Source organism: Labrus bergylta, chromosome 9, assembly GCF_963930695.1.
Source record: "Labrus bergylta chromosome 9, fLabBer1.1, whole genome shotgun sequence".
Taxonomy (NCBI): Eukaryota; Metazoa; Chordata; class Actinopteri; order Labriformes; family Labridae; genus Labrus; species Labrus bergylta.
The window spans coordinates 22,064,505-22,092,207 of record NC_089203.1 but is presented as its reverse complement, the minus strand read 5'-3'; the positions used below and the strand labels follow the sequence as shown (position 1 = coordinate 22,092,207).

Here is a 27,703-nt window from a genome sequence, read left to right as displayed (position 1 = left end):
TTATTTTGTGTTCTCTTCCCTTGTGTTTTATTGATTTTGGATTTTTGCAGTCTTCTTAGCTGTATATTGGAGGTTTAAAAAGTGGCAGTTTTGAATTGAAAAATCATGCCCACTTCACTTAACCCTCTGGCAGGAGGTCATTTTCATGTCTTTGTCATTTTTCCACCGATTCAGTGCTACAATTAGTCCCCTGGAAAAATGGTTTTAAAAGGTTTTTGCAGAATGGAGAGTACTAAGTTATACTCAAAGTGACAGGAAGAGGGGGCAGGGTCAGTGTTTCCGTCACTCCCACACAGACTGTCCACACTGTTTGGACATTATACCTGCTCAGGTCCAGACGTTTGCAGACTAGGCTGCTTATCCAAATGTGAGGAGATCACCGGGGCTTAATGGCTTAACACACACAGAATTAGCCCAGTACAACCAGTTGCTCTGCTCTGGAAGTTCCAGTCCAACACACTGCCGCGTTTCAATCCGGCTTCTGAAATGTCACTGAACACTTCAGTATCCCGGGGAATGTTTTGTGCATTAAAAATGCCAAACATTTCTTCAATATGGCTCACTTTCCACTTCCACTGCTTTTATTTTTCTAAAGTTTCTTTCTGTATGAAGTTTTTTCAGAGTCTGAGGGGGGTTTTATGGCTGCTGCAGCAAGAAAAGACCCATTTTACTAATCTCACAGATGGCTGAATGTGTGAGATTTGCCTCTAAACTACAAAACAACAGTCTGCACTAACGCGCACACATGCCAGTAAAAGAAGGATTGCAATGTTCACAATCAAACAAATGTCGAAAAAAATCATGCAGATGTAGAAAAGAAATCACTTGCTGGAGAAAGGAGAGGAGGGGGGGGGAACAAAAGGGGGGAAACAATCAAGATCAGAGAGGAAAGTAAAGGAGGCGAGCAACCAACAAGAGGAGGAAACAAACTATTTATCAAGGAGAGGGAAAAGGAAGGAGAGAGGAGATGAAAGAGGAGAGGAAGAAAAGAAAAAAGTAGAGGAAATAAGGAGGAGAAAAGAGAGGAGATGACAACTGAATGAAGGGGAAGGAGAGGTATAGGAAAGTAAGGAAGAATCAAAATTAAAAGAGGAAACAAGGAGAGGAGGACAGGTGGAGGAGGAGGCAAAAGGAAAGAAAAAACTAGAGGAGGATAAACAGACATTCAGACACACAAACAGTTTTAACACAATGCAGCAGCCCCTGGAGTAACAAGAATCACAGTGTGTGAGATGTCTGACAGTGAACTCTGTGTGTGTGTGTGTGTGTGTGTGTGTGTGTGTAGCCTCTCCTCCGAGTCGCTGTGCATGTGACGGAGAGACTCATGCAGCAGCAGAGCCATATTAGGTAGAAAAGAGAGCGAGAGACACAAAGCGAGAGAGAGAGAGACTTTGAACTAACACCTTTGACCTCTTGTTTAATCTCTGAATACAGCTCTGCAGGAAAAGTGAACCTGCTTCTCAGGTGTGTGTTTGCATTGGAGTGTGTGCGTGCGTGCTTGTGTGTGTGTGTGTGTGTCTCAGTGCAGGTGTAACAAGCTCAAAAATAAGAAAAAGCACGTGTATGTATGTGTGCACACTTTGGAAAGTGTGTTTTTTTTTCTCGTCTGATGTGAAGCTGCGCGGGCTTTGAACTTCCCAGCTGTTCCATCAAACGATCTGTTTCCACTCCACACACACACACACTCGAACGCTTTTATTTTGCCATTATGCTCTTACTGGCCCACAATAACACACACTGAAACACACACAAACACACACTCGAAGAAGGAGCATGCTCAACGCTGTATGCACACAAACAGCCCATGAGCGCACACACACACACACACAGACACAATGTCCTCTTTTATTTTGCCATTATGCCTGGTTTGTCCACACAAACAACACACACACACACACACACACACACACACACACACACACTCATCTTTGTTCTGCATCTGGTCAGTTTAGTTTTTTTCTCTGTCAATTGAATATGTTACAGTAAACATTACTACCAGTCCCTGCGGTTATTTTCCTGGAGAACATTCTGGTATTGCAATGATCCATGAGCATGACAGAGAGCACACATCAGGATGAGTTATGGGCCAAAATATACCAAAATATAAAAGCATGATTGATGGGAGATTGCCATATTTGCTGATATCAACCGAGCATATTTTTTCATTTTTGCAGATATCCTAAAGTAAGTTTTTAACAAGTCACTATTATGCCTTTTTGTAGTGAATGTAGATGCACAGCCTGCCATGACAGCAGAAATGTCCACTTGGGGCCGATGTACATATTGAATTGGCTTTCATCAGTCCACATCAGCGATGTTCTGATAGTATCGTGCATCCCTGTCGCAGTTATAATCATGTTGGGAAAAGGAGAATATAGTTTATTTGTTTTGCCCCCCCCCTCCAGGTAGCAGCTGCTTGGTAATTGTCCCTCGCTGCAGCAAATCTTTCACCTGACAGGCTGGAACCGGCCTTCACACATTTACGCACACACACACACACACACACACACACACACACAGATGCAGAGGCGGTCAGACAAAGGTCAGGTAGCTGGTCAGTTCTGAAAATGTCGCAGTAAATAACACACAGGGTTGGACAGACAGCTGATGTGAGACCTTGTGTGTGTGTGTGTGTGTGTGTGTGTGTGTGTGTGTGTGTGTTATAGATACCATGGTTATAGCGGCAGAACGACCTTCACGCCACCACCTCATTCTATTGCTTCACGACCCTCATTCCCCCCGTCGATCATAGGCACACATGCATGCACACATACAATTGCAGTTGTGATGTGTGTGTGTGTGTGTGTGTGTGTGTGTGTGCTAGAGGGGTGTTTTATGTATGTCCTAAATGTACACTGTGTGTGTGTGTGTGTGTGTGTGTGTGTGTGTGTGTGTGTGTGTGTGTGTGTGTGTGCATGCCAAGTTCAAAGGGAAACCAAGTAGATATCATACTTTATCAAGCAGACTTGTTACAACCAGGAATGATATTGCAACTCTGAAGAACACACACACACACACACACACACACACACACACACACACACACACACGCGCACTCCAAGGAAAACGGGGATAAATGATGGACGCACACACTTGTCACTCTTTGAATTTGCAAATTTGTGGGTGTTTGACGAGCTGTAAAGTGTGTGATTTTGTGTGTGCGTAAGTGTTTATGTGCGTGTGTGTAGGCTGTTCTTATGCAAGTGTTAGTCATCTCAGCAGTCTTGACATTTCTCTCCATACCAGAGGAGGAAAAAAAGCAGATTCTCTTTCAGTCAATCATCAGCCGAGCAGGATACAAAACCCACATACAGTAGTTATGAATTATTGAAGTATTTATGCTGTTTTCCCTTTGTTTTACTAATTTAACTCGTTATTTATTCACTTGTAAAACCCTCCAGTATCTAAGGCTTGAGATACAGAATGCATTGTCGTTCCTCGATTGGAGTTCGAGCCTTGTTACCCATAGCAACCTGCTATTCAACCAGCGTACAAAACTTGGGAAAACTTGGGAGGACATCTCAGTTATATGAAGTGAACTGTTCGTTTTGAGTCGATGTGGATTGGACTTTTTATTCTTAACAAAATCAAGTGGTCAGCTGATAATCTGTATTGGTGGTGCGTGTCTTCCTGTTGCGCTGGTGGCCTTAAAACAAGAACATGACCCGAGTGTTCGGCAGCACAGAAAGCTCTAGAAAGCTTTTCTCTGACGGTTTCCGAGGTGTTTGGATTCTCATTCAGCTGCTGGCAACGGGACTAATGAACCGCTCCAAGACTGCTTTTCTAATGGGACCAGGATGCACACACACACACACACACACACACATACAGGGTGATCATTCAGTCTTCCAGGTAGGCGGTCCACTACATTACCAGACAATATGGCAGTAACACCACCCAAACACACATAAAAGCCACAAAAGAGAGAAGAAAGGACCTGGCTCTGACCAGAGTATCAAATAGCATTACCCAGTGTTTAGACACAGAGCCAAACTGGGCCGAACTGGGCTAACCAGGGCCTTCCAGCTAGCATGACGTGCTGCAGGGCCAACAGGGGCAAACCAAGGATGTCTTATTGAACTCAATTTCAATGGAGGATTAAGGGTTCTTTTTACACTGACTTAGTATTAAAGTTGCATTTCCACACAAAGTACCCAGAACATTTAGCCCCTGGACTTACTTTTCAAGGAAATACAAAGTTCTGTCCGCCTGCTGTTGTCCTCGTTTCCAACATGATACACAGTAAAAATGATGCAGACGCTAAAAGAAAACACTGTGCTGGACCAATCAAATCTTCAGCACATCAGGCCAAAACTCAGAAAGTTATCCGACGTGACTTTTTTTATTAGTGGTTGGAATGATATCATCAGAACATAATTTAGACCCAGCTCCCTGTAGTGAAAAATCCACAGAGCTCGTCCCTCTTTCTTCCAGTGAAGTTCCTGCAGAGGAACCGCTGCTCTTGATGTTCTTAGGAACCCGTGTGTTCAACCAGGCCAGTGCAAGTCAGGTTAGCATATTCAGAAGAAATACCAAAAAAAAAAAAATCTCAGGCTAAGGTTGTCAAAATGATACTTTGATTCTTGCAATACACGTGTTTTAAAAGGATAAAAAAAAATTATGATTAGTTGTATGCAAAAAGTAGCAAAGCTTGAAAAAAGAGGTAGCATTGTCTTAATTGTACAAATATTGTGTAGTGTACAGGAGGTTGCATGCATTTTTTACTAATTAGAAAAAAAAAATGGGTCCTTAGAACTTCTTTGGTATTAAATCAGACATTGATACCATTTACACCCTAAGAAAGGCATTCTCACTGCTCTTGGCGCTTTCCAATTCTTACTCATCAGCATTATAATCAACTGCAGAGCTATAAAGCACTGGCCAACACAGGCCCATTAGCCCTCTTTGCTGTGCAGAAAAAGACGGGTCTTTGCAGGACTGTTCCTCATCCTCCTTCACACTAAAATGGCCATAAAGGGCTCTCCAGGGCTTACTAATTTGCCATAGTTAAAATTGCAGGAGAAACCCTGGCCATAAATGGTCAATTTTCATCCTGGCCGTCTACTAGAGGGCAAAATGATGCTTTCTTAAGGCTTACTGATTAGCCTGGTTTCCACTGGTGGACTAACCAGAGTCACACAAGTTTTTAATTTGACATTCACTGAAATCCTTCAACGATTACCTTTGGCCTTTTACTGTGTGAGGCAAACATTTACCAGACAAATGGGTCGAACATACATGACGTATTTACATTGAGTGGCTTTTGACCTTATGTTTAAGGACTGACTGCATAAAGGCTATGTTAAAATCTGCTTTCCTCTCCTTAAATATTGAGCCTCTTTCTTTACATTGTCAGTGTCTCTCCCACATTAGCCTCACCTGTCTGTCCCCTTTGTCTACTTTCTCTCTTTCTCCCCAAATTGTCTTCCTCCTGAAATCACCTGCAAAGGAATCGATAAGCTATCAGACCATGAAGACTCCCAGACTCTCTCTCTCTCTCTCTCGCTCTCTCCGTGTACTTCATGCTGTGTCTCTAACAGTGTTTGTGCTCCTCACCCTGTCCCTGAGCGTGTGTGCTGTCAAACTGAGTCCCACATTTGATTGACAAAACATCCATCACTCACTTAAGGTAACCTGAACTTGTCACTGTGTGTGTGTGTGTGTGTGTGTGTGTGTGTGTGTGTGTGTGTGTGTGTGTGTGTGTGTGTGTGTGTGTGTGTCGTCCTAGTCAACCAGACAGCCCTAAACTATTGGGAGAATGATATCCACATGAAATGGAGCGAGAGAAAGAGTGAGGGAGAGAGAGACGGAGAGTTTTGTAGACATCATAAAGAATGAAAACAAATCAGGAAAAGAGTGAAAGGAATGAATACAGTAAATGGAAAGAGGGCGATGAAAAAGAGTGGCGGAGAGAGACGGTACCAAAGAGCGAATGGGAGAGAGAGTAAATGAAAAGTGAAAAGAGAGCGAGAGAAATAAAAGGAGGGAAAGAGTTGAAACGAGGTCATGCGCTGCTGAGAAAAGCACAAAGCGGAGCAGAACTGAGGGAAATGCATGAAGCATGAGAGAGAAACAGGAGGTGTGTGTGTGTGTGTGTGTGTGTGTGTGTGTGTGTGTGTGTGTGTGTGTGTGTGTGTGTGAGGGGAGAAAGAGAGAGAGAGAGTGAAAGGTGTGCGATGACAGGAAAGAGAGGTGTGTAGGGCGAGACAGAAAGAGAAAGAGGAGAGAGAGAGAGGAGAGGGGCTTGAACACGTGCAGAATTCTGCTGTGATTGGTGGGTTTCTAAATGTAGAGGTGTGTCCGTGTCGTAGAGGAAAAACCCACAGATCGACCAATCAGTAGCTGGCAAAATCTCAGCTTAAGAAATGATCAACTAATAACTAACAATGTTAATGTTTTACACCAAAACGTACGTGCAGGAAGGTAAAGGGTTTATTTTGTGCCAATTTTAAGTGTTTTTACTTTTGAAATCATCACATCAGCTATGTGGCTATATGCAAAGTCTTCCACATGCCGATAACAGAAGCTAAAGCTAGCTAGCTATGAGAACCAAAATGGTAAGAATGCAGTTACTGATGACAACAATGTACTCGTATTCTCCTCTATACAATCTCTCTTAAATTAGGGGATGCAAGACCTCATTTTTTGTCGGGGGTAAACTTGGATTTTGTTCACGTTGCAAGCTTTTAAAATACAACTCATTCTTGCAATATTCCTTGAACATGCCCATCACAAGCTTAATCTATATTCTGCAAACACGCCCATTGCAGCTCAAGAACTCATGGTAAGATAAATGAGAATAAATTAATAAATGCACAAATAAACTAAGTAGACCAGCATGCATTTATTTCATTTTACAATCCAGCCCATATGTAGTCTATAGTACAAAGATAGAACGTCTGCTCTTAAACTTATGAACAGGTACAAACAAAAGGAAGAGAATTCAAACAGTAATGTGACAAAAAAAAAAAAAAAAAAACAAGCTTATCCAGCACTTCGTTATTCTGTTGAGAGTGAGATCCTCTGATAACATAAAGTCACAGAAAGAATTTGAAAAAAAAACAACTCCCACAGATTCACAAGGCTTACAAAAGCGGCCTGCAGATGCACACATGCTTAAACACATACTCATCCAAACACACTCACCATGAAAGAATTTGGCTTATTACCCATATTGCATCACAGTGGGGACATTTCTCCTGTCAACAGCAGCCCTGCCTTGGTGTTTGAGAGGGAAACAATGAAGCAGAGATTGACGAAGGGAGGGAGGAGAAAAACATACTACAGCCAGGGTGTGTCAATATTTTCTGAGTGCAATCAACAAGACGCCACTCGTTCCTTTAATCTGTGCAGAACAGGGCGTTCAGAAAGGCCGGCTGAGGGTGTGTGGGGGAGAGAGAGAGAGAGAGAGAGAGAATAATAAGTGAGAGTTGATTTGAAATCATTTCCTCTTTAACCTGAACCCCGATGCTCCCTACAGGCAGGAATACGCAGTTTGTAATTACAGCCATTTATGCTAATTACTGGCTCAATCTCTGCAACCTCTGACATGGCTCCACATGCAGGGAGAGTCAAAGATTTGAGACAATTATAAATAATCCTATGCGGAAATAAGACCATTTTTTTTTTTTGTTCTACATAAGACAATAAAAAGCACAAGGAAGGAAGCGGCAGTAATTCCGAGAGGAGCTTAACGAAGTGCCCAAAATACATGTTTGATCAAGTTTTCTGGATATGTGCATTGAGTGATTGTATCTGCTCACTTCTAATTATATCTTTTCTGCCACTATTAAATAATGCCAACAGTCTTATTGGCTTAAATATGTTGTTGCTGCAACCAACTGTTGCTTGCAATGGATGACAAAGAACAGATTCATTCTTTCAATAGGATATTATTGTTATAATTTTGATCTAATTTTGTTGTTATTTTGTCTAAACTCATAATTTAAGGAAGTGCATTTAATTCCTTTTTTTACTGGATTTTTGTTTCTACTTCTCTGCTAGAAGTATGATGCTTTTAACTTCCGCTATGGCTGCATCTGAGCATTATTTTAATTATCCATTATAAAGGTGTTTTTTCACATGATTTTTGTAACTTAAACTTTGAATCAAACCAGTCCCAAAATATTGGAAAATCATGACATCACAACTTTCCCGAGCCTGATACGACAAAAAAAAAAGGATTTTCATACGTTAGAGAAGCTGCAACCAGCAAACGTTTGACGTTTTTTGCTTCAAAAATAACGGAAATGATTTAACGTTATTATAAATAACAATGGCAATTAATGTTTATCTAAATTAACTGATGCAATAAGAGGCAGTCATGTTATTGTTGACGTTGCGCGTTTGCTTTATTACACAGCACTGAGGCAGCAGGTCAGAACGCTTCACTCCATGCATGCGATGAATCCTTACATCTGTGCAGCTGTGAATATGTATGTGTAAGCTTTATGCATACATGTGTGAGTAGTGGGAATGTGTGTGTGTGTGTGTAATGCCATATCACCGTAGCACTGAGCACTGTGGTCACGCAAGCCTGAGCAGCCTTTGGGAAGTAGGTCAATGAGAGAGCGAGGGGATAAATGAGAGAGAGACACAGAGAGAGAGAGAGAGAGAGAGAGAGAGAGAGAGAGAGAGAAATCATGGTGGGATGTAAAGTGAAAGAAAAAGAAGACGACGACGACGAAGAAGTGCACACGCAAACGCAGGCGAGAGGGAGATGCGAGAGTGGAAAGTTACCAGTTAGAAACAATCAGGATGCTTGTTGTACGAGGAGAATGTGCACACGTGCGCTCGCAGCTGTATATGACATGTGGATGTGTGCAGTAAATATGTGTGTGCCAGTGTGTTTGTATATTATGCATCCCAAAAAGGACATCAAGGGCCTCACCCATCTCTCCCACATTCTCATTCTCCATGCAGGTAGAGGCCTGCTGCTTGCCCTCAACCAACACACACACACACACACACACACGACTCACACACGACTCACACACTCACATACACAGCTCTAAAGTTTCCATCACTAAGCCCTGCAGAGCGGCTCGAGCCCATCGCTGCAAGCCGACTCCACCCTAATGTGTTTATCATTATGAATTACCAGTGAAATTACATCGCATTATCAGGAGAGTATATCACAATATCACGGTTATTGCATTTTAGACACCCACAGAAAGGTGATTTATTAAGTTCTTGCGAGTTATTATTGCATTAGTCGGCAGTATCGCTAAGTTACTGCCCCGGCCTCCTTTGATAAGCGCTTTGATATCGTAGCCTGCAGATGGATTCAGGGTTCCCTTCTTGGATATGGAAGCCCTCATACAGGTCATGTAGTAATTGCGAGGTCACACACAGGTCACATGTGTGTGATGTGACAGTGACGAGTGTGGACATCTCTGCCAAGGGAACCTATTTTTAACACTACACTCCCTGCTGGAGCACACACACACACACACACACACACACACACATTAATGCACCTTTCATCCGAGGAAGCAACAGCGGCTAAAAATAACAACAAATGACTTTTAGAGCTGAGTAATGGACGAGGAGAGATACTTAGTGTCTGTGTAGTCCTGCATAAAACCATATCAAATAGCTTACTAGTAAATGTTATGGCTTTGTTTTGAGCGAGCTAAATGACTGTGTGAGTGAGTTTATGTGCAAAAGTTCATGTTTCCACCAGTCTGTGCTTGCCTTCCCCTGGCATGTGGTTGCCTAGGCTATATGCAATGCTGGCATATCTGTGTGTGTGTGTGTGTGTGTGTGTGTGTGTGTGTGGTGTACCTTCATGTCCCTAACACCATGCCATGGAAATTTCCTTTAACCTTTTCGCTCACTTACACCGCTGCCCTTGAGATCCTCAAACACACACAAGACGCACAGAGAAAAAAGAGGAGGGTGCGGTAGTAAAGGAAAGGCCGCAAGATAATCCAACCGTCATTGTGTTGAGACTATAAACAGTTTGTGTCTCCAGCTACTTAAACGGCAAACCTGCTCAACGGTCATGTGATGATTATTGCTGCTACTACTATGTCCTTGTTGTGCTGCGACTATACAACAACAACAACTTTCACTACTACCTCTAATTACACTAATGCCACCACAACCTGAAAAACAACCACGTCTGACAGCCACTCCATATTAGGGTTGTCACCATTATAGAACTGCTAGCAAACTGCTGCACACTGTCTGAACGCCCCACACTTTCTGATGCCATCAGTAATTTCAATTAGGGTTGATTGTATCGTTTCACAACATGTGGTATCTAAAGTATACAACTGCTATAAAAAGTACTGCCAGCCCACTACTGTCACCATGGTTACATGTGATAACAATTTGGTCTAAACGCAGCATTAGGCTTTGGCTAGACTAAAAATACACACCGTTTTTTGGTTTTGGTCTCATGAATGATTGTCTAGCAGAACTCATACATTTTGCTGGATTGAAAATATGTAGAGGCCGAAAATGTGTGAAACTGTTACAGGGTAATGAAGTTTTAGAAACAGTTGTGTTTATGTAGCAGCTAAAAGAAGTACTAATTGTGCTACTACTACTACTACAGGCTCCTTCTACTGGTATTACTGCAGCTCAATAACTGGTACTGCCACCTCTATTTGCACAATAAAAAAACATGCATTGGTCAAGTAGCAGAATTTACAAAGTAAGATTGAATATTTGACGGTGTTTCAGAGTAAAAAAAAAGCTCATGGTCTCATTGCTGTTTGGCTACTCCAAGCCCTGCAGAAGAACAGTTCAGAAACTTTTACATTACCCACAGACGAACTGTGTAATCCCTAACCTCATGCAGCATGCGTTGTAATCACATACAATAATCCTGCTGGACTGGTGGATTAAGACGTACTGGTATATACATTTCAATTGGCAGACTACCGGTATGTGTGTGTATGTGTGTGTGTGTGTGTGTGTGTGTGTCAACTCTCCGGTCCAGCAGGCTATAGTGTTGTTGTTGTCGGTGGAGTGATGATGTGTGTTTCTGCAGTTTGGGTGCTTGCCCATCCACGGTCCAGACATCTTTACAACTCGATCTGTCTGGGGGATAAGACAGGGCGAGCCCCAGCCAAAACACTGGCAAAATGTCAAGGGGAGAGAGAGAGAGAGAGTAAGAGGGAGACCTTACAGTATATATGCTGTGGGCTGTGACGGAGCCCAAACCAATATCAGCAAACAGCTGTTACACCTCCATTTGTCGCACGGCTCCCATTCATCTCCTCAGTTTTATTACAGTGTTGCTCAGCGTCAAAGTCTCAATTTAACAGCAGCAGAAGGTGTCAAAGTCCGTATTCTCGACCGTGGTAGACAAACGACAAGCCCTGCTGTTTAACAGGAAAGTAAAAGTTCAAATCCCACTTTTTATAGCTGTGAACAACATTCAAATCTTTGTTTTAACACTCAAACAAGATGCTGAGATATTATCTTAAGACACACAGAGGACTATTACAAGTTGATTTCAAATGAATGAAACACAACGTTGATGCTAATTATGTTGCATCTGGAGCCTTTAACATGTTGTCGCTAGCTTTTAAATCCAATCCATGGTCGGAGTATAGTTGTGTAATTCCCTTTAAAACAGAAGCAATCACTGCAGTTATAAGCTCTGCGATCCCAAGATCCCCAACATCCAGCCCCACCCGGCCTCCACTACCTTACATGCATCACATGCCACTTCTTGTACACATGTGGAGTGGATGGCTAACAGCAGGCTCTGTGAAGCTCGGACATGTCGCTTTTGGTATCAGCGTCTCCTGTCATCTCGTGAGATTTTCTTATTTTCAATGTTTTATTTTTTTTTAAAAGACACAGCCCTCTCTGCACGCTCTTTTCTGTTTTAAAATAAGACATTTCCCTGGCGGCTGCCCCCGTGATAAATCAGGTAATCGAGGAGGGGAGCTTGAAAGAAATAGGGCAGCCAGCTCGCTGTTGGGTCTCCGCATACCTCCTTACTAAAGCCCTTAGCTGCTGCTGGGTGAGATTGGATTCCCTCTTCTTCAACCTCTGTCCTATCTCCCTGAGGTGTTCTACAAAACTGCCATGTGTGTGGGTGTGTGTCTGTGTGTGTGTGTGTGTGAATGTGCATAGAATGACAAACAGCCCCACGCTCATGTTGACACTATCAATACAGCAACAGGGTTCCTGTGATGAATACAAATTTACCAGTAAAGGTTAGCTAAGGATGGGTGACACTGACACACACACACACACACACACACACACACACACACACACACACACACACACACACACACACACACGTTTGCACATGCATGCCAAATGTCAACACATGTGCTCGGATAAAAAGAAAAAGCTGGCGACGTCGTGAAGAGTAATTCAGATACAGGATGTACTCATCCACCAACCATCTGCAGCAAACCCATGAAATATAAACGCACACTCACTCTGAGCCTCTGTGTGTCATCCTATAGGCAAAGAAGAATGGGTAACACAACACCAGGCCACTCCATCGACCCCCTTTCAGGTAAAAACTCAAGATAATGTACACAATAGGCACAGTCAATATATGTTGATCCGTCAGTCCTGAGTTTCACAAAGACAAAGCACAACCACATCCAAAGCGTGCTCATTTTAAGACAACTACTTCCAGCTGCATCCATCCCTGAATTCTGTCTGTTGAATTAGTTTCCAAACGAAAACTCTTTTAATGCGCCCACATGAGCTCCGTGTTTTACCTTCAAGGGTCCCTTTTTTTTCGAAAAAAGAGTTTTCTATGGGCGAAATTAATCATTTAACTTCGTTCTTTGGATATCAATTAAAAGATTAAAATAGAAAATAAGTCAATTTAAATGAAATCCAAAGTGTGAAAATAGTAAGAAACAAGCAGCAGCTCGTGTAGCTTCTTGTGACCTCTGGTTTCAGTAGAAGAAAACTTCAAAAGAACACTGATTTTTATGGATTAGGTTTTATAAGTTATTTCTGTTTTGGAAAGAAGGAGACCTCTGCAGATAATCTGGCTCCTGCTAGAAAAACACCTTGTGATGGATGAATACAGATGGCTCTTAGTGTTTCTGAAACTTGTTGTGTTAAAGTTAATGACACGCTGACATTACTTTGTTTACAATGATGCTGCGCAAATGGGCTGTAAAGAGAGTCAGGGTTTCCTCCACTTATGACTGGACTCAAGGACTTTCAAGCAGCAGCCCAGCAACCAAACCATGTTGACTTACACGGAAAGATTTAGGGAAATCATCATGTAAGGAGGAACCCATGTGACCTTACTCTTGTTGACAATTCATCTTGATACCTCAAACACCCTGTAATTACGTTTCCATGACACCAATCAGTCAGTATTCTGGTGTAATGCTCCCATGAGGGTCTGGAGCTCTTGAACAACATACAACATTCTGGTAAGGGCGGAAAAATAAATTAAAAGCTTTCTGCAAACAACATGCACACAATCAGCACCAGTGTGTCCTGAAGGTTAAATGATGTAAATGTTGCTTTTTACCGTAAATACGAAAATTAAAACTTCACATAAAAAGAAAGGTCTGCCGAGTGTCTGCATGCACCATAAAGATAAGAAAGAGAATGAAAATGTGATGAAAGGTGATAACAGTGATCACAGCTCTGACTGTAAAGTATATCATCTTTAACTACACAGCCTGGAGAGAGTGGAGAAAAGGAGAAAATCTACATCCTCAGATCCCTCTCTGGTTTGAGTCACGGTGGGAACAGCAACGACCTGGAACATGGGGGACGAGCTGAATAGATTTTCATATTAATCAAGAAAGCGAAAGGAAGATGTGGAATACGTAATAAGTATCTCTCTCACTGGTGTCTCTGGTGTCTTCTTTTCCTCGTTTCTTTCCTCCAACAATTTCTGTTCTCACTGCATCCCGGTGTAAAACACGCAATGAAGCCATGCAAATGTGCGTGTTGGTCTCTCTGCACGGTTGAGTGCTACTCTGCTGCTCTACCTCAGGGGGGAAGGAGCACTGTTTGGAAAAAAAAAAAAAAAAAAAAAACCCTGCAAGAGTGCATGCAAGACTGCAAGATATGACGTAAACTGGAATTAGAGATTCTAGAGCAGTTCCCAATCTACAAAGACCTGCCCTGTCCGTGTCCTGATCTGAGAGCAGTTTTTTGGGCTTACACTGTGACCTCTGACCCTTCATGTCCCCTTTGCCTGTAGGCATTTATTTCACTGAGATACTCTGAGGAGTTAAGGTCAGATTACTCTTCAACTTTTCCTATTTGAGACTAAAAAAGTAATGAAATCATGAGCTCCTTGAGTTCAGATTTAAAATAGCTTGACTAAAAGTTAAACCATGGTAGGTTCTGTGATAGTATACCAGGCTGCACAATTATCATCTTAGGAAGGCCAAAGAGAACCCTCAGGTGTAGCCGGATATAACCTTGTGTCTGGACACTAATCTAATGAAGAAGTACGGTGTGGCTGTGTTTGGCCCTGAACCATGCTGCTCTGTAAGCGCTTACTACCTCTGTTCATCCCTGTGTTAGGAGCCGGGCCAAAGGTAAACACTGCCGGCAGAGCCATACTGTGCTCCATATAGGGGGAGACAAAAGATCAAACTGATTAAAGAGAAAATGTATATGACAAACAATGACCATAGAAATCAACGGATTGCTCATAGAGATTATGTTTCACACTCAGTGCTTCATGAATCTGGAGGGTATAGTTCCTTTATCCTGTGAGCTGCACGATCACTCGTGTTTAAAATTGCTTCATATCGCCGAGCAATCTCGATGAAATCTTTCCGGCCGTATTTGTATTAGCAGAGATATTTGTGTGTCGAATCCAGAGCTCTGTATAGCTCTTAAGTTGCTTCAATAAATGACATGACGGTGACTGCGATATATCATGTATGTTACAAACTGAATATCCTCATCTCTTAATAATGAAACAATTCACATGTGTAGAAAAAATATCAAGAAGCAATGAGAGAAAAGTACATGTTCAGACTCATTTTCCCATAATTTCCACAGTTACAGCACTTAAAGCTTAAAAGGAAGTTTCTCTCAGTCGGGCTAAAATCAATTAGATAAGCTTTAGAACAGTGATATCCTGTGGGTGAAACTTTGTCTAATCTCAAAATATAAAGTTATTTTACTGATGACCAGCATGCAGATTTTGATTTTTTTTTATACAGGCACATTTTTATTGCTTTGCTTGGCCTGCATATTTATGGACAAAGACTTTTTTTGTTTTCCTATATGATGACAGTTTTCTGAAAATAAATCTCAGTAATTGCAATTGATCGCATCGCTTACAAGCTCATAATGAACCACAGTATATTGAACTGAACCTCTATATTTGGATACTTTTGCATGACTACATTGTGAACAGTACAGAGCCAGATTCTTCAGTTTTTAATATTGCAGGAAATCTGTTGTATAGTTAACATGCAGAACCTGGTTTTTGCATTTCCGTGCCATGACGTTGCAACACGACGCGGGCTTCTAAAACAACCTGATATCTCAGGCAGTGATAAATGGGAAAAAAAGCTATAAAAAAACTTCTATTAAGGAGATTTTAATGGCAACTGCATGCACTCACATTAATGACAGGAGTCTTATGCATGACATCAGCACACCAGAAAAGATCAGATTACAGAGGCACTATTTTTTATGAAAATTGGTTTCCTCTGAGCACAGTGAGAGATAACTGCAATCTCAATTCTGAGTGAGAAAATCATTCTTGTGTAATCCAGAAATCATTCAGCCTCTAATGTATGTGTGTGTGTGTGTGTGTGTGTGTGTATGTGTGTGTGTGTGTGTGTGTGTGTGTGTGTGTGTGTAGCTGTAGCCTCTGCTGCCAGGCAGGCCTGAGTGAGCAGCTGACGAGTCACCACACAATTAATTATTAAGAGACCCCTAACCTGCCTCTCTGCTAGCATTTTAGCCGGCAACAGCACACTACAGTATATCATGGGAAACATACATGGTCTGGGTTTAGAGGCCCACACACACACACACACACACACACACACGAAGGGCCCTTGAGGGAGGTGTCAACATCCAAGCCGGATGCACGATGAACCTCCGAGGGATTTAGGAGGAAGCAGCCATATTCCCAGAGCCCATTGTGACGCACACAAACACACATATGACGAGGATCAAATCACACATGAACATACATGTAAAGTTGACTACACTGTTGTTAGGTGGGGGTTGTTTCTGTTTGTATAAATCCAATGAAGAAATCGCGAAACAGACTGTAGATGATAACGCCACTTAATCGGCCGAGGTCAGACAACTTACAAATCGCTGACACAGTAACAGTGTTCACAGTGCTGCTTATTATTCCGTTAAAAGGTGCAACCCACAAATTCTTTTCTATTTGGGTGCATCACTATAAAACAATAAAGATGACATGACACTGATTTGTATACGTAACAGATGTAGACTCTTTGTCTAGCAAACAGTTGTTGACAACATATGGTTTATTTTATGGTTACAATTTAGGTGTTTCACTCATATAAGGTTACAGCTTCAGACACCCAAAGGTAGGAGTGCTAACAGGTGGTAGACAGACTTGAACAGTACATTTCACAAAGTTACCAAGATGACTGAATGTCATGAAAATTCGTACTAACAACTGTCTTACACACATGCACAGTCACAGATACCCACTTGGCACCTCATTGCGGCACCACAGTAACCACAACTGAAGGAAACATCACCCGGGCCACAGTCAATTTAGCAGCAATCACAGGGTGAGTCTGTATCTGTTTCATCGATTTAACACTTCACCATTCATCTTGGCGCAGAGAAAATGCAATAAAACAACATGTAAGCTGTAAATCTAACACCGCCACAAACATCGTCCCACTGTATCTCGAAAATAATATGTCATGCACTTCAATATCTCACTCCCTCCGACTGTGGAAAAGGGAACACTCTGTCCTTTCTTTGGCCTATGCCCATGCCTCAAGTGAAACCTCCCACCTATCGGCAACCTCCTGTGTCCAGTGAATCTTTTGGGGTTAAAAGTTTTTCATAATAAAGGGGCGTGGCTGATCTGACTGACAGGCGGGACATTGTAGCCGTTTGTCAAGAGGCTTTAGGCCCACCTCAGGTCCACCCCTTTGTCTGTAACTAGGTTGACCGAAAGTACGTTTGAGGCAGCTTTTCAAATATGGAGATGGGCATCAAAAGTCCGCCATCAATGGGCTTCAAAAGTCTGCTTCAGAAACCAGCAGATGACGTCACTGAGACTCCGTCCATGTATATACAGTCTATAGTTTTCAACCCTTAACCCTTAGATACGGCAGTGACCCAAATGTGTCAAAATTCTATGGTGTATGTATTTGAGGTACATAGATCTTAGTATTTTGCTATTTGATGAATGGATGGTCTTCTATCCAATAGGGGTTTGATTCTTGTGTTAAAGAAAATAGTCAATGCATACTTATTTTAAAGCCATGACATTGTCATATTATTTACCACACATTAGTTACTAAATGTATGTGTGCAAGTTGTGTCGATTACAGTGCTTTGGTTTTGTAGTGTATATTTGTTGAGTCAGCAGCATGTGTACACCAGTATTTACACATACGATACATTATACTGTATGTGCATGAGTGGGTGCAAGTGATGCTCACTCACGAGCAAAAGTGTGTGTGATTTCAGTGCACAGTGACAGAAGGGACAGGTGAGTCACTGCAAGGTAGCAAGCAGAACAAATTGCACTGCAGCACTGCACATCACGACTCAAGACAGACAGGAAGAGATACAGAGAGAAAGATGATGACACAGAAATTGGGATAAAAGAGGGAATGAAAGACAAGAAAGGGCTGGAAGAAAATGTAGGACAGTCACAACAACAAAAAAAAAAAAAAAAAAAAAAAGAAGCCAAAATCAGAGGACAGAGGAGGATGAAGTACTGCAGAAAGAGAGTGTCTGTCAGTCTCTGGCAATGTGCAGAACCCAGTCCCTGCCAATAACACCTGCATCCATCATTCTCTGCTGGAACTTCAAAGCCTTTTTATTTATACACCTGTCTGTCTGTCTGTCTGTCTGTCTGTCTGTCTGTCTGTCTGTCTGCCCACCTGGCCGTCCGGATCCTTCACTCTACTGTCACTGTCCAATTTCAATCGGATTTATTTGCCTAGATCAGGAGAGTAATGTCTGTCTGCAGGCGGACTAAGTATAGATGCATTTTAGGGCTGGTTAATATCCCGAGTTTAATGTGGTCAGTAAGGGAGTGTGTGACTTCCGATAGGATCATCTGACAGCCGAGGCTGAGAGTTGAGCGCCTGCTGGCTGCGTAGGAGGCATCCTGGTTATAGGATAATGTGCTGACTGACAGTACGAGGCTCTATAGGGCTACACAGCAGCACAGTAATGGCTTTAAGCTTTATTAAGTTTTCCATTTGGAACGTGTAGGCATCGCTTCAGAGATGCAATTAACGTTTTAAACACTTTTTTAGCTTCGTCTTGATGAGTCCGCTTGATAATAGCGCGCATCCTGGGGGTAAGACGAGGGCCAACATGGAAGTTATTTGTTGTTGTCCGGGAACAAAATGTTCTTGGACAGAACTTTTCAATTAGTAATAAACTTCAGACACATTTTGCGTTACTCTCTCAGCCGTGGAGAGAACTTTTTGTGGTTAATTTGAACGCACCCCTCAAAAGTATTTGAAGTCTATGTAGCTCTACAAATGAAATGGTATTTTTCATACTAGAATTGGACTTTTCTCGAAATGCTAACAACCCTTTTTTGGAGCAGAATAGTGGAGGAAGATAACTTGAATGCACTTACGTACATATGTAATGCCCCCTGAGAGGCAAACTGTTGCAACTATTTTTACTTGACATTTGACCTCCATTCCTTAACAGAACTTCAAAATAAAATTTGCAAAATGAGTTATTTCCAAGCTTGTGTATCTTACTGATGTGAACATTTTTATGCATTTTAGCTTTCTAGGGTAAATATTTTATTTTTGTATGACGTGGGATATTCCACATTTTCTCCCTGGACTTGAACTTGCATGTGACTCTCTCATTAGGAGTGAGGTTGCCCAACTCCCAAAGGCCGAGTGGAATAACTGACTGGCTGCAGCTAATATTTTACTAACATATGCCCTATGGCTGGTTGTGTCCTGTTACAGCAGGATGTCCTGAGTGACGTTAAGTCTGCCTGATCTTCCCAGAGTCAATCCCCTTGACGGACCCAGACCGGCCCTCGACACCCGGTCAATGATTAGCACTGAAATAAGTCTGGGAGACAAACTGCACACAAAAACAAGCTTCGGACATTTCCAGTCACGGAGATGGAGGCTTTTTTTTTTTTTAAATTGTCTTTAAACTCAAAACATGTGTTTTATGGTCAAGGCCTCCAATGGTTAAGGTATGGTGTGTAGAGGGCTGCAGCTCTAAGAACATGCGGCAGCAGATTATGTAACGATCAGACTTAACAAAGACTTGGTTTCCTTCTGTTTGCAATTAGTGTACATGTAGCATGTCTGTAGCAGCAGGCAGTGTCAGGTAAAAACAGTCATCAAGAGTCTCTGCTCAATGGGGCTGCTAGCCAGTTAGCTAACAAAGCAGAGATGTAAAGATCATCTTTTCAAGCCACTGTTCAAGATAACCACTTGAGGCGTAATAGTAACCTGCAAGTCAACTTTATCAGATCTTCTACTTCTTCATGATGCAACCGATCAAGAACAGCACTTCCTGCCAACTGCCAAATCACCAATAAACTGACTGGAAGATTTGTTTCACAAATGATTTACTTTGAACTTGATAATAGATAAAAAGTCTTTTTAGTATGCCTCTTAATCTTTGATATATTGACTATTATCTCAATAAGATGCAACTTAGCATCATAAAACTTAAGTGTACCTTTGATTTAGCATGTGGGAGATCAGTAGTATATGGTGTGTGTGTGTGTGTGTGTGTGTGTGTGTGTGTGTGTGTGTGTGTGTGTGTGTGTGTGTGTGTGTAAGAGCTACACAAATAGGACACACTGATGACGCACTCATTTGAAAACCACAGGTTAGTTTTAGGAGACAAATAGTGAGGCAGCAGTCGAGCCTGTGGTCGATGAACTTGTACAAGTCTGTTCACTTAAAAGGAGGACAGCTTCAAAACAGAGATCATAGCCAATCGCTTAAAAACATTAAATATGCAATCATTTAGTCCAAGTTAGCATATTGCTTATAGCTCTCTGAAGGAGAAATTCTAAAGACTCTTTTCTAACTAAGGAAGGGTCACAAAAACTCAAATTACAATGTCAGAAAAACAAGTCAACTGGGCAACAACCTGGTCAAGGTTGCCTGATAAGTTTTGCAAACAAGGACATGCCTTGCTTCAGATTATCAGATCCAATTTAATGTAAATACCCTGTCCCTTCTCTGCATTCAATAATATATTCAAGAATGTGTTTGAGAAAGAAAAAAGACACGCAGTGGAAGTGAGATAGTTTACAGTAAGCATGAGTACATTATGTATAGAGTGAGCAAGGGAGGCAGAGCAGGATGGGGAAGCAGTCACATGTTAGCAAGAGAGGGCGGAGGAGGAGGGGGGAGGGTCTGCTGTCACTCCTCTACGTCACCGGTAACGCCTCCCTCTCTCTATCTCTCCCTCCCTCCCTTCCACTACAACTCACATGACTGCAGTAGCCCTGTTCTGTAACCCCAGTCACGAGGATAGAGTAGTATTACAATAACCAGCCGGCAGGGGCGGGCAGCATAGGCAGAGAGAGCGAGAGAGAGAGAGAGAGAGAGAGAGAGAAATAGAGAAATAGAGAGAGAGAGAGAGCAAACCACCGGGCAGTCCTAATAACCCTGAGTAAATATTAACATATTAATGCTGGGCTTGTAGAATAGATAACCTTATCAGATTACACAAGAAGAAAGAAGTTAAGATGTGCTAATGTGCAATTTAATTTTTCTTCCCCCCTTCTTTTTACTCAAGCTGTTTCTCTGTGTGTGTCCCTCAAGGACTTTGCAGCAATACAGCACTGTATGTCCAAGAAAAAGGAAAGCTTTTGCAGCAAAGCTAACAGAATGCATGCCACTATAGGAATTCATCCATGTTTTACTATTGTTTACCTTATTGGAGCTTTGTTATAATCATTGTCTTGCTTACTGTCTGACAGTAGCCCTTTTCTTCTTCTTTTTTTTTTCTCAAGCTATATAATGTTTACACAGAGTTTTACACTCCTATTAAAGGTTTTTATGGCTGATTCATTTCATCACATGTTAATATTTTATTTAACTGCTGCACAAGAAGAATTCAACATCTCATGTCTAAGAAAAAAAACCTAACATTTTTGGAATCTTTTTCATGTCAATACAATTTGAAATATGCATGAAATAGAAAACTAAAATGTGATTTTTTTTTTTTTTTTGACTGACAGGATTCCAAATATTATGATTAGTTGAAGAGCAACTTTTGCAAAAATCTGTCTTTTTTTTTTTACACGGACAAAATATAAAAAAGAACATCCATGCAGGGGCAAAAGAGAGGATGACTTGATTCATGTGCAATATTTCAGTGTGATATGGTCATCAGGCAAATGGTTTTTGGCAATAAGAAGCCATCTTTAATAAGGAGGGGCTGTAAGTCTGCACCAAATTATATTTCTTAAATGCAATAAGAAGGTATGATGATGATGATGATGATGATGTGACATTTGAATGGGGCCTGTCCTACCTCAATGTGTCGTCTTACACATTGAGAACCAAATACGAAGGTCTGTGATCATAGGACATAATGCAAAATGTCAATATCCGTGTTTTGGTGCATTCTGTGGCACGTGGGGTGCTATTTTTCTCATAACCTCCAAGAAACATCCATCTGTGTGTGTACTGTAGATGTGGTGTGTGGAAGCACAAGTCACTACTGCACGTTATAAATAGCCCACAGTCTCCGTGGATCCCACCACACACTGAATTAACCTGCTTAAGCTGCCAATCAGCTGTGGCAGATGCCCCCAACCCTCCACACTTACAAAACACACACACACACACACCACCTACCCGCTTTCGTCACACCCTCAGATGGCCGTGCATTCAAAGCACAAACCATCACCACGCTGCAATCTTACGTCACGCTGTGATGCAGTAAAGAGAAGGGGGGGGGGGGGGGGGGATCATGATGTGGGTTTACGTGCACGATAATGACCTATGCGTATTTAGGAAGCCAGGAGGGCGATGAAGATTAGACCTGATAGCTTCCCGACCTGTCGTGTGGAAATTCACCAAACCCGCATTGGGAATTGGCCAAATTACTATAACGTTACATGTAAACAACAAAAATACATGTCACTTAACACAGCATAGGAGCTCATGCTGCTAAATATTTATCCCATCAAAATTCGGCCTTCATTTAGTGTGCAAAACATCACTTTATTCTGATAAAAACTCAAACTTCTATAATTGGTAACACCACTCGCTACCGCCCTCCGCGGTGTACTTGGAAAGGAGATTATTCTGGGATTAGCAGAAGATCCAGTTGTAAAAGTTCACATATTTCTTTAATAAGTGATGCATGGTGTTTTGACTGAGTGCCGATGTGAATTAAAGGTGCCAGTCTTCCATGTCTAGCATTTGCAATGTTGTAGGTGTTGTGCATCATGCCAATAATTAAGAAATCCCAGGATTGCAGAGATTTCCTTAAATAGTTTGGCGGCTTGAAGCTTCCATGGAATTCTGTGCAAAAATACTTCCCTGCAACACCATGGGTTACTGAAAAACAGCACTACATATCTGCTTCAGACACACAGCCAATGTATCTATTGTGTCTCACTCTGCCAAAGCATACAGTCAGGCGAACCACTCAAAGGTTTTGTAATCGTTGACGAACGAGCGATTACGCAAACGGTTACGAAAACGTGTAAAACGCACCAACTTTCTCAGTTGGATGTTGCACAGAGGCTTTATTCAACCTCATTGCTTCCATGAATATAAAATGATGAACATCCAGTTCTGCAGAAATAACTGGAATAATCGTTGGGAGTTGCTCAACTTAGAAGCGCACAGCCTTCCTGATACCCAGCAGAACGATCCCCGGTGAAGCTCATGGTGCCGGGGCAAGCAGCTTAAAGAAGAGTGGATAAAATTCACTACACGGCGTTGATGTTTTTGCACTGCTTCCACAACTTTATTAAACATTCGCTTGAAATATTCGAGGAATGTAAATAAGACATAACATCCAACCAGCCGGCGCAGTCGCGAATAAAAGACAGAATCTTGACTTTTCTCTGCACGAAATTAAAACCAAGCAGTCCTGAAACCGGTGGATTAGTATCATTATGTATAAATATCATAATAGTCCTCCGGCTAAGTCCATGCGTTCAGAGGCGCACCACGTGTCCAAGTCTCCGGCACAGATATTAAAACTTCCCTCAAGAATGCGTCAAAAGTTTCCAAAGCGCCCCCCTGCATACCAAATAATCCTCCCCGAGCAGCAACATACCGGCTGCTCGCCTCTTCCAGCACCGACACAGAAATATACATTCGTTTTAATCCGGCATATTCCTCATTGAGCATGGCTGATGACATTTCCTCCAAAAAAAAAAAAACACGTGAAAGCCAGACGTCAAGACATTCACACACATACACACGCACTCAGACCGAGGCACCGGCTCGCTCTGAACCAGGGAGATGCTGCTGACAAGCCGGGTACAAGCCTCGCATCAAGCGGGCATAGCGCGCGCCACGACCGGCGACGTGCAAAACCGCGCCCCGGTGTGGAAAGCCCAAAGAGCGGTGCGTCCAGAGAGGCCAAGGTCTTACCTGGCTGCCGGAATTTTCTGTCAGGTAATTGAAGACAAAGGACGAGAGTTCCTCATCTAATAGTGGAGCGCAGTCCGCCATCTTCTAGTGAATGAAGAGCCGTGGAGTCAGAGAGCGGAGTATAGAAGGAGGAGGAGGAGCAGTGGGGGAATGCTGCCTGCAGGGGGCGCATCTGTTTACACACAGAAACAAACCAAGACATTAAAGACATGCGGTTCTTCAAAGTGGGGTCTGGGGACCTCCAGGGGTCAAAACAGTTGCTCCTGGGGGACCCTCAATCAAACTAAGATTAATTTATTTCATTGCAATCCAATTACAGAAACTGTCACTGGAGAATTCACAATAATGTGTCTGGCAGTTAATTGTGTGGTCCTATTTGGGCACATAAAGCTCTACAGCTCTTATGATGAAGAATGACACATTGTATCCCTCAATCAGCAAAGAAACCGGCACAGATCTTGTTCTCAAGTTCTCCGTGTTTTTTTTCCTTCTAATTAACTTTAGTCATCATCACAAGCACAGAAGCTGTCATCATTCAGGGTGCACTTATTTGAAAAAACAAAATCCATGTTTTACCACTCTGCTTTTGTTTCTGAGAAGCAGACATGAGTGTTGGAAACTCTCTGCTGCTGTTGCTGGGCAACTACAAAACTGTCAGTCATTTAGACGTTGACAGCAGCTGATGCCACTGTAACTACAGATTCTCTTTACAAATTATAGTCTCAACACTTGTGCACTAAATCTACAGTATGCATTTGTTTATTCACGTATATGCTTATCTATTCATTCATGCATTTTATTTTTATTTTCTCATGTCTTCCTTCAGTTTATTGTTTCAATGTAGGTCGTCTTCATCCCAAGCATCAACCTCCAGTATTTAAAAATAAAGCCGATGCTGAATTGCAAAGACATGCAATTCCTCAAGTGTCCACTAGACACTGGCTTCAAATTATCCCCATTTGGTGCCATGCAAATGTTTACAGCCTGGTACAAAAATGGTTTTGGTCTCTATAGCTCATTGCTCTATCCCTAAAAACATAACAAGGAGTGAACATTTATAAATTCATCGTTTTGTTTTTATGAATCTACTGTAAGAGTTTTGCATAATTAGGGGAAAGGCTGATTTGACTGATAGGAGGATGCATTGTAGTTGTTTTCCAGGAGGTTTAATGCCCACCTTCGTTCAACCTCTTTGCCTGACTGATTGACGATTGATGTAGAGTCAGCATTTCCAATATGGCAACCGCCATCATTGGACAGCATAACTCCTCTTCAGAAACCATGGGGGACATCACTGTCCTCCTGATTCATTGCCTGTACAGTCGACCAAGATGCTTTTCTAAAATCTATAAATTAAAGGGCAGATTTAAAAAATATATAATTTTTTTAACTAAACTTAATTCAAACTCACCATGAAGCTTCAGCAGCTGCAATGTGTTGCCACTGCTTTTTTGGATGTGTTTGCTGCTGACTGTTTGTTGTTGTCATGAAAACACTTCATATGATATATATTATTATATATTATATTATATATATATATATATATATATATATATATATATATATATATATATCATATTTGCACGTATGCTATACAAGAGGGCCAATGATTGGGCACGATCATGCATGTGAGTCATGCAGTGTATAAGAATGCATATGATTCATGAGTAAGCAGTTTTGTGTCAACAACAAAATATTGATAGGTCAGGACAACACAAATCTGAAAGTAGGATGTAGATGTATCTGACTAGTGTTTGGTGTTTCATTCATTCGACATATTTCCAATCGTTTTTCAAATGAATCCAAATGTTAAGGGCATAATATTACATGTTCACCAAATCATTGACATGATTGCATCCTAACTGTAAGTGGTAAGAAAAGTGACAAAGTCCAAAGGGGGGAAATCAAGCATTGAGACACACACCCTGAAAATAGTTATTGTAATGTTATCACTGCATTGCAGCATGGCTCCCTGGCTGTGTGTATGTCAGTTGTGTGTGTGTGTGTGTGTGTGTGTGTGTGTGTGTGTGTGTGCGTGTGCACGCATGGCTGTGTGTGTTGGTCAGAAAAGGTTAACAGTCTGTGGCAGGTGATGGTCATAACAGCTCTGGCTGTCTTTCAAAAGCCTGTCTGACAGCACTGACCTTAATACAGTGTGTGTGTGTGTGTGTGTGTGTGTGTGTGTGTGTGTGTGTGTGTGTGTGTGTGTGTGTGTGTGTGTGTGTGTGTGTGTGTGTGTGTGTTTGTTTTAAAAAGTGTTTAACATTTGTATGTGGTCATTTTTCTTCGTCTCCTTCTGGGGTCTCCTTCCTATAATTTTGAAAATACTTCCTCTCTAACTGTAACAGTTACAGGAAGCACCAACACAATCTGATCCAACAGGTTTGAAAGGAATCCCCCAGGGTAGGCAAATTTGTTTAGAGGAGAAAAAAGGGTGACTGGTGAAATAATTTCCCTAACTGTCTGTTTAAAACGTCTAACAGTCTACAGAGGAGTTTCTGGTTTAACTTGAAAAAGTACTCAAACATTTTCTTGTGCAAAGAAAGACTATTAGCAACAATTTGGGACCATTTATTTTCAGATAAAGTGGTTTAGATAATTTGGCTGAAATGCTGACTTGTTTACATCAACGTGTGTCTCATGGTCTGTCATAATTGTGATTTGTTTCTGTACTCCAATCTGAGGAAAATCTTGTCATTATCGATAGGACTTTGAGTCAAACTTTGAAAATAAGACTTTGATTGAAATAAAGTGTTGTAAATGTGCAGGTCAGGCATGTTTATTCTGTGATTAATGTGACATTTTAGAAATGATTCATCTATAATCTCTATCTATTCTCTTCAGTATATGGTGTGAATAACGGCTTCAGTTGATTTTCATATTCTCGTGTCTCTGTGCAGCATGATTAGGCAGAAAAGTCTGTTGTTATTTCTGCATTAGCAGTATTATTTGATGCAGTTGGTGCCCTGAAAGAACTGCAGGCTAGAGGCTATGAAGCTACATCGCAAACCTTGAAAATTGCATCCCAAAATATGAGTCGAATAGATGTTCATCTGTATTTAATCAAGCCGGAATAGAGCTAAAGAAGTGCAGTATAGAGTGAGGAAGAGTTGCTGCTTGCATGCAATGCATCCTGGTACATGTAGGCACTCATGGCATGACTCTGCAGGCAGGGAAGCTTGGCTTTCTATACTTGGTCATTACAGCACCTTGGAATAAAATGCTGTGTATGCATGTTGTGTTTTAATGTTATGCTGTTCTGTGTGTCTTCTGTATGTGTGTCATTTAATCAATACAGAAATGTAGACCCTCCTCTTTCTCTTCAACAGGTCATACAGATATCAATTGTCAGGAATCAGCAGCTTCAGTTCTAAAACACATTTGCTGTGGCTCTCTACTTGTGACGGCTTGTTTTAATGTTGCAATCAAAAGTTACATGGAATAGATGATCATTAAATTAAGCAACATGTGCAGTCAAGTCAGCTGAAGAGAAAAATGTCATAAACCCCACCCTGTTCTATATGCAAAACAGGAAATGAAATCCCTGCCGGAACTTTTAAACGCTGTTGCAAAATAGCCATTGGGTTTGTACTGGATTTATGGCTGGATTAAGTTTCTCAGTGGTTCATCACTACAGTACATGAAGAAGTGAGGACACAAATGCCATTCCATGTCCCGATATCCCCTGTTGAATGCTTTGACTGCAGAATATTGTTGGGTCAACACTTCAAGGGGCATTAAAATAGTTTTTTTTATTTCAATTTTGCACTGACTTCCTCATGATCCTGTATAGAAGTACAGTATCTGTAGAAGCATGACTGAAATGTTGTCTTGGTGTTCTGGTTTTTGTTTGTTGTCTGAGTGGTGTCGTCCTTTCAGATGTCTTCTTTCAAGTTTTAACTTTATGCAGGAAAATGTAAACGTAATAATCAAAAGTTGCAGAACCCAGTACGCCGTAAAAG

The 27,703-nt window shown here is 41.6% G+C and overlaps 1 protein-coding gene across 1 annotated transcript in view; it reads right to left on the bottom strand.

The window, feature by feature from the left end:
- ppargc1b (peroxisome proliferator-activated receptor gamma, coactivator 1 beta) overlaps positions 1-23,861 on the bottom strand; it is a 96,001-nt gene extending 72,140 nt beyond the window's left edge. Inside the window, exon 1 of the mRNA XM_020637497.2 lies at positions 23,742-23,861. Within this exon, the coding sequence (XP_020493153.2) occupies positions 23,742-23,822 (81 nt within the window). The 5' untranslated portion in view covers positions 23,823-23,861. The remainder of the gene's footprint in view (positions 1-23,741) is intronic.
- Positions 23,862-27,703: the final 3,842 nt, after the last annotated feature.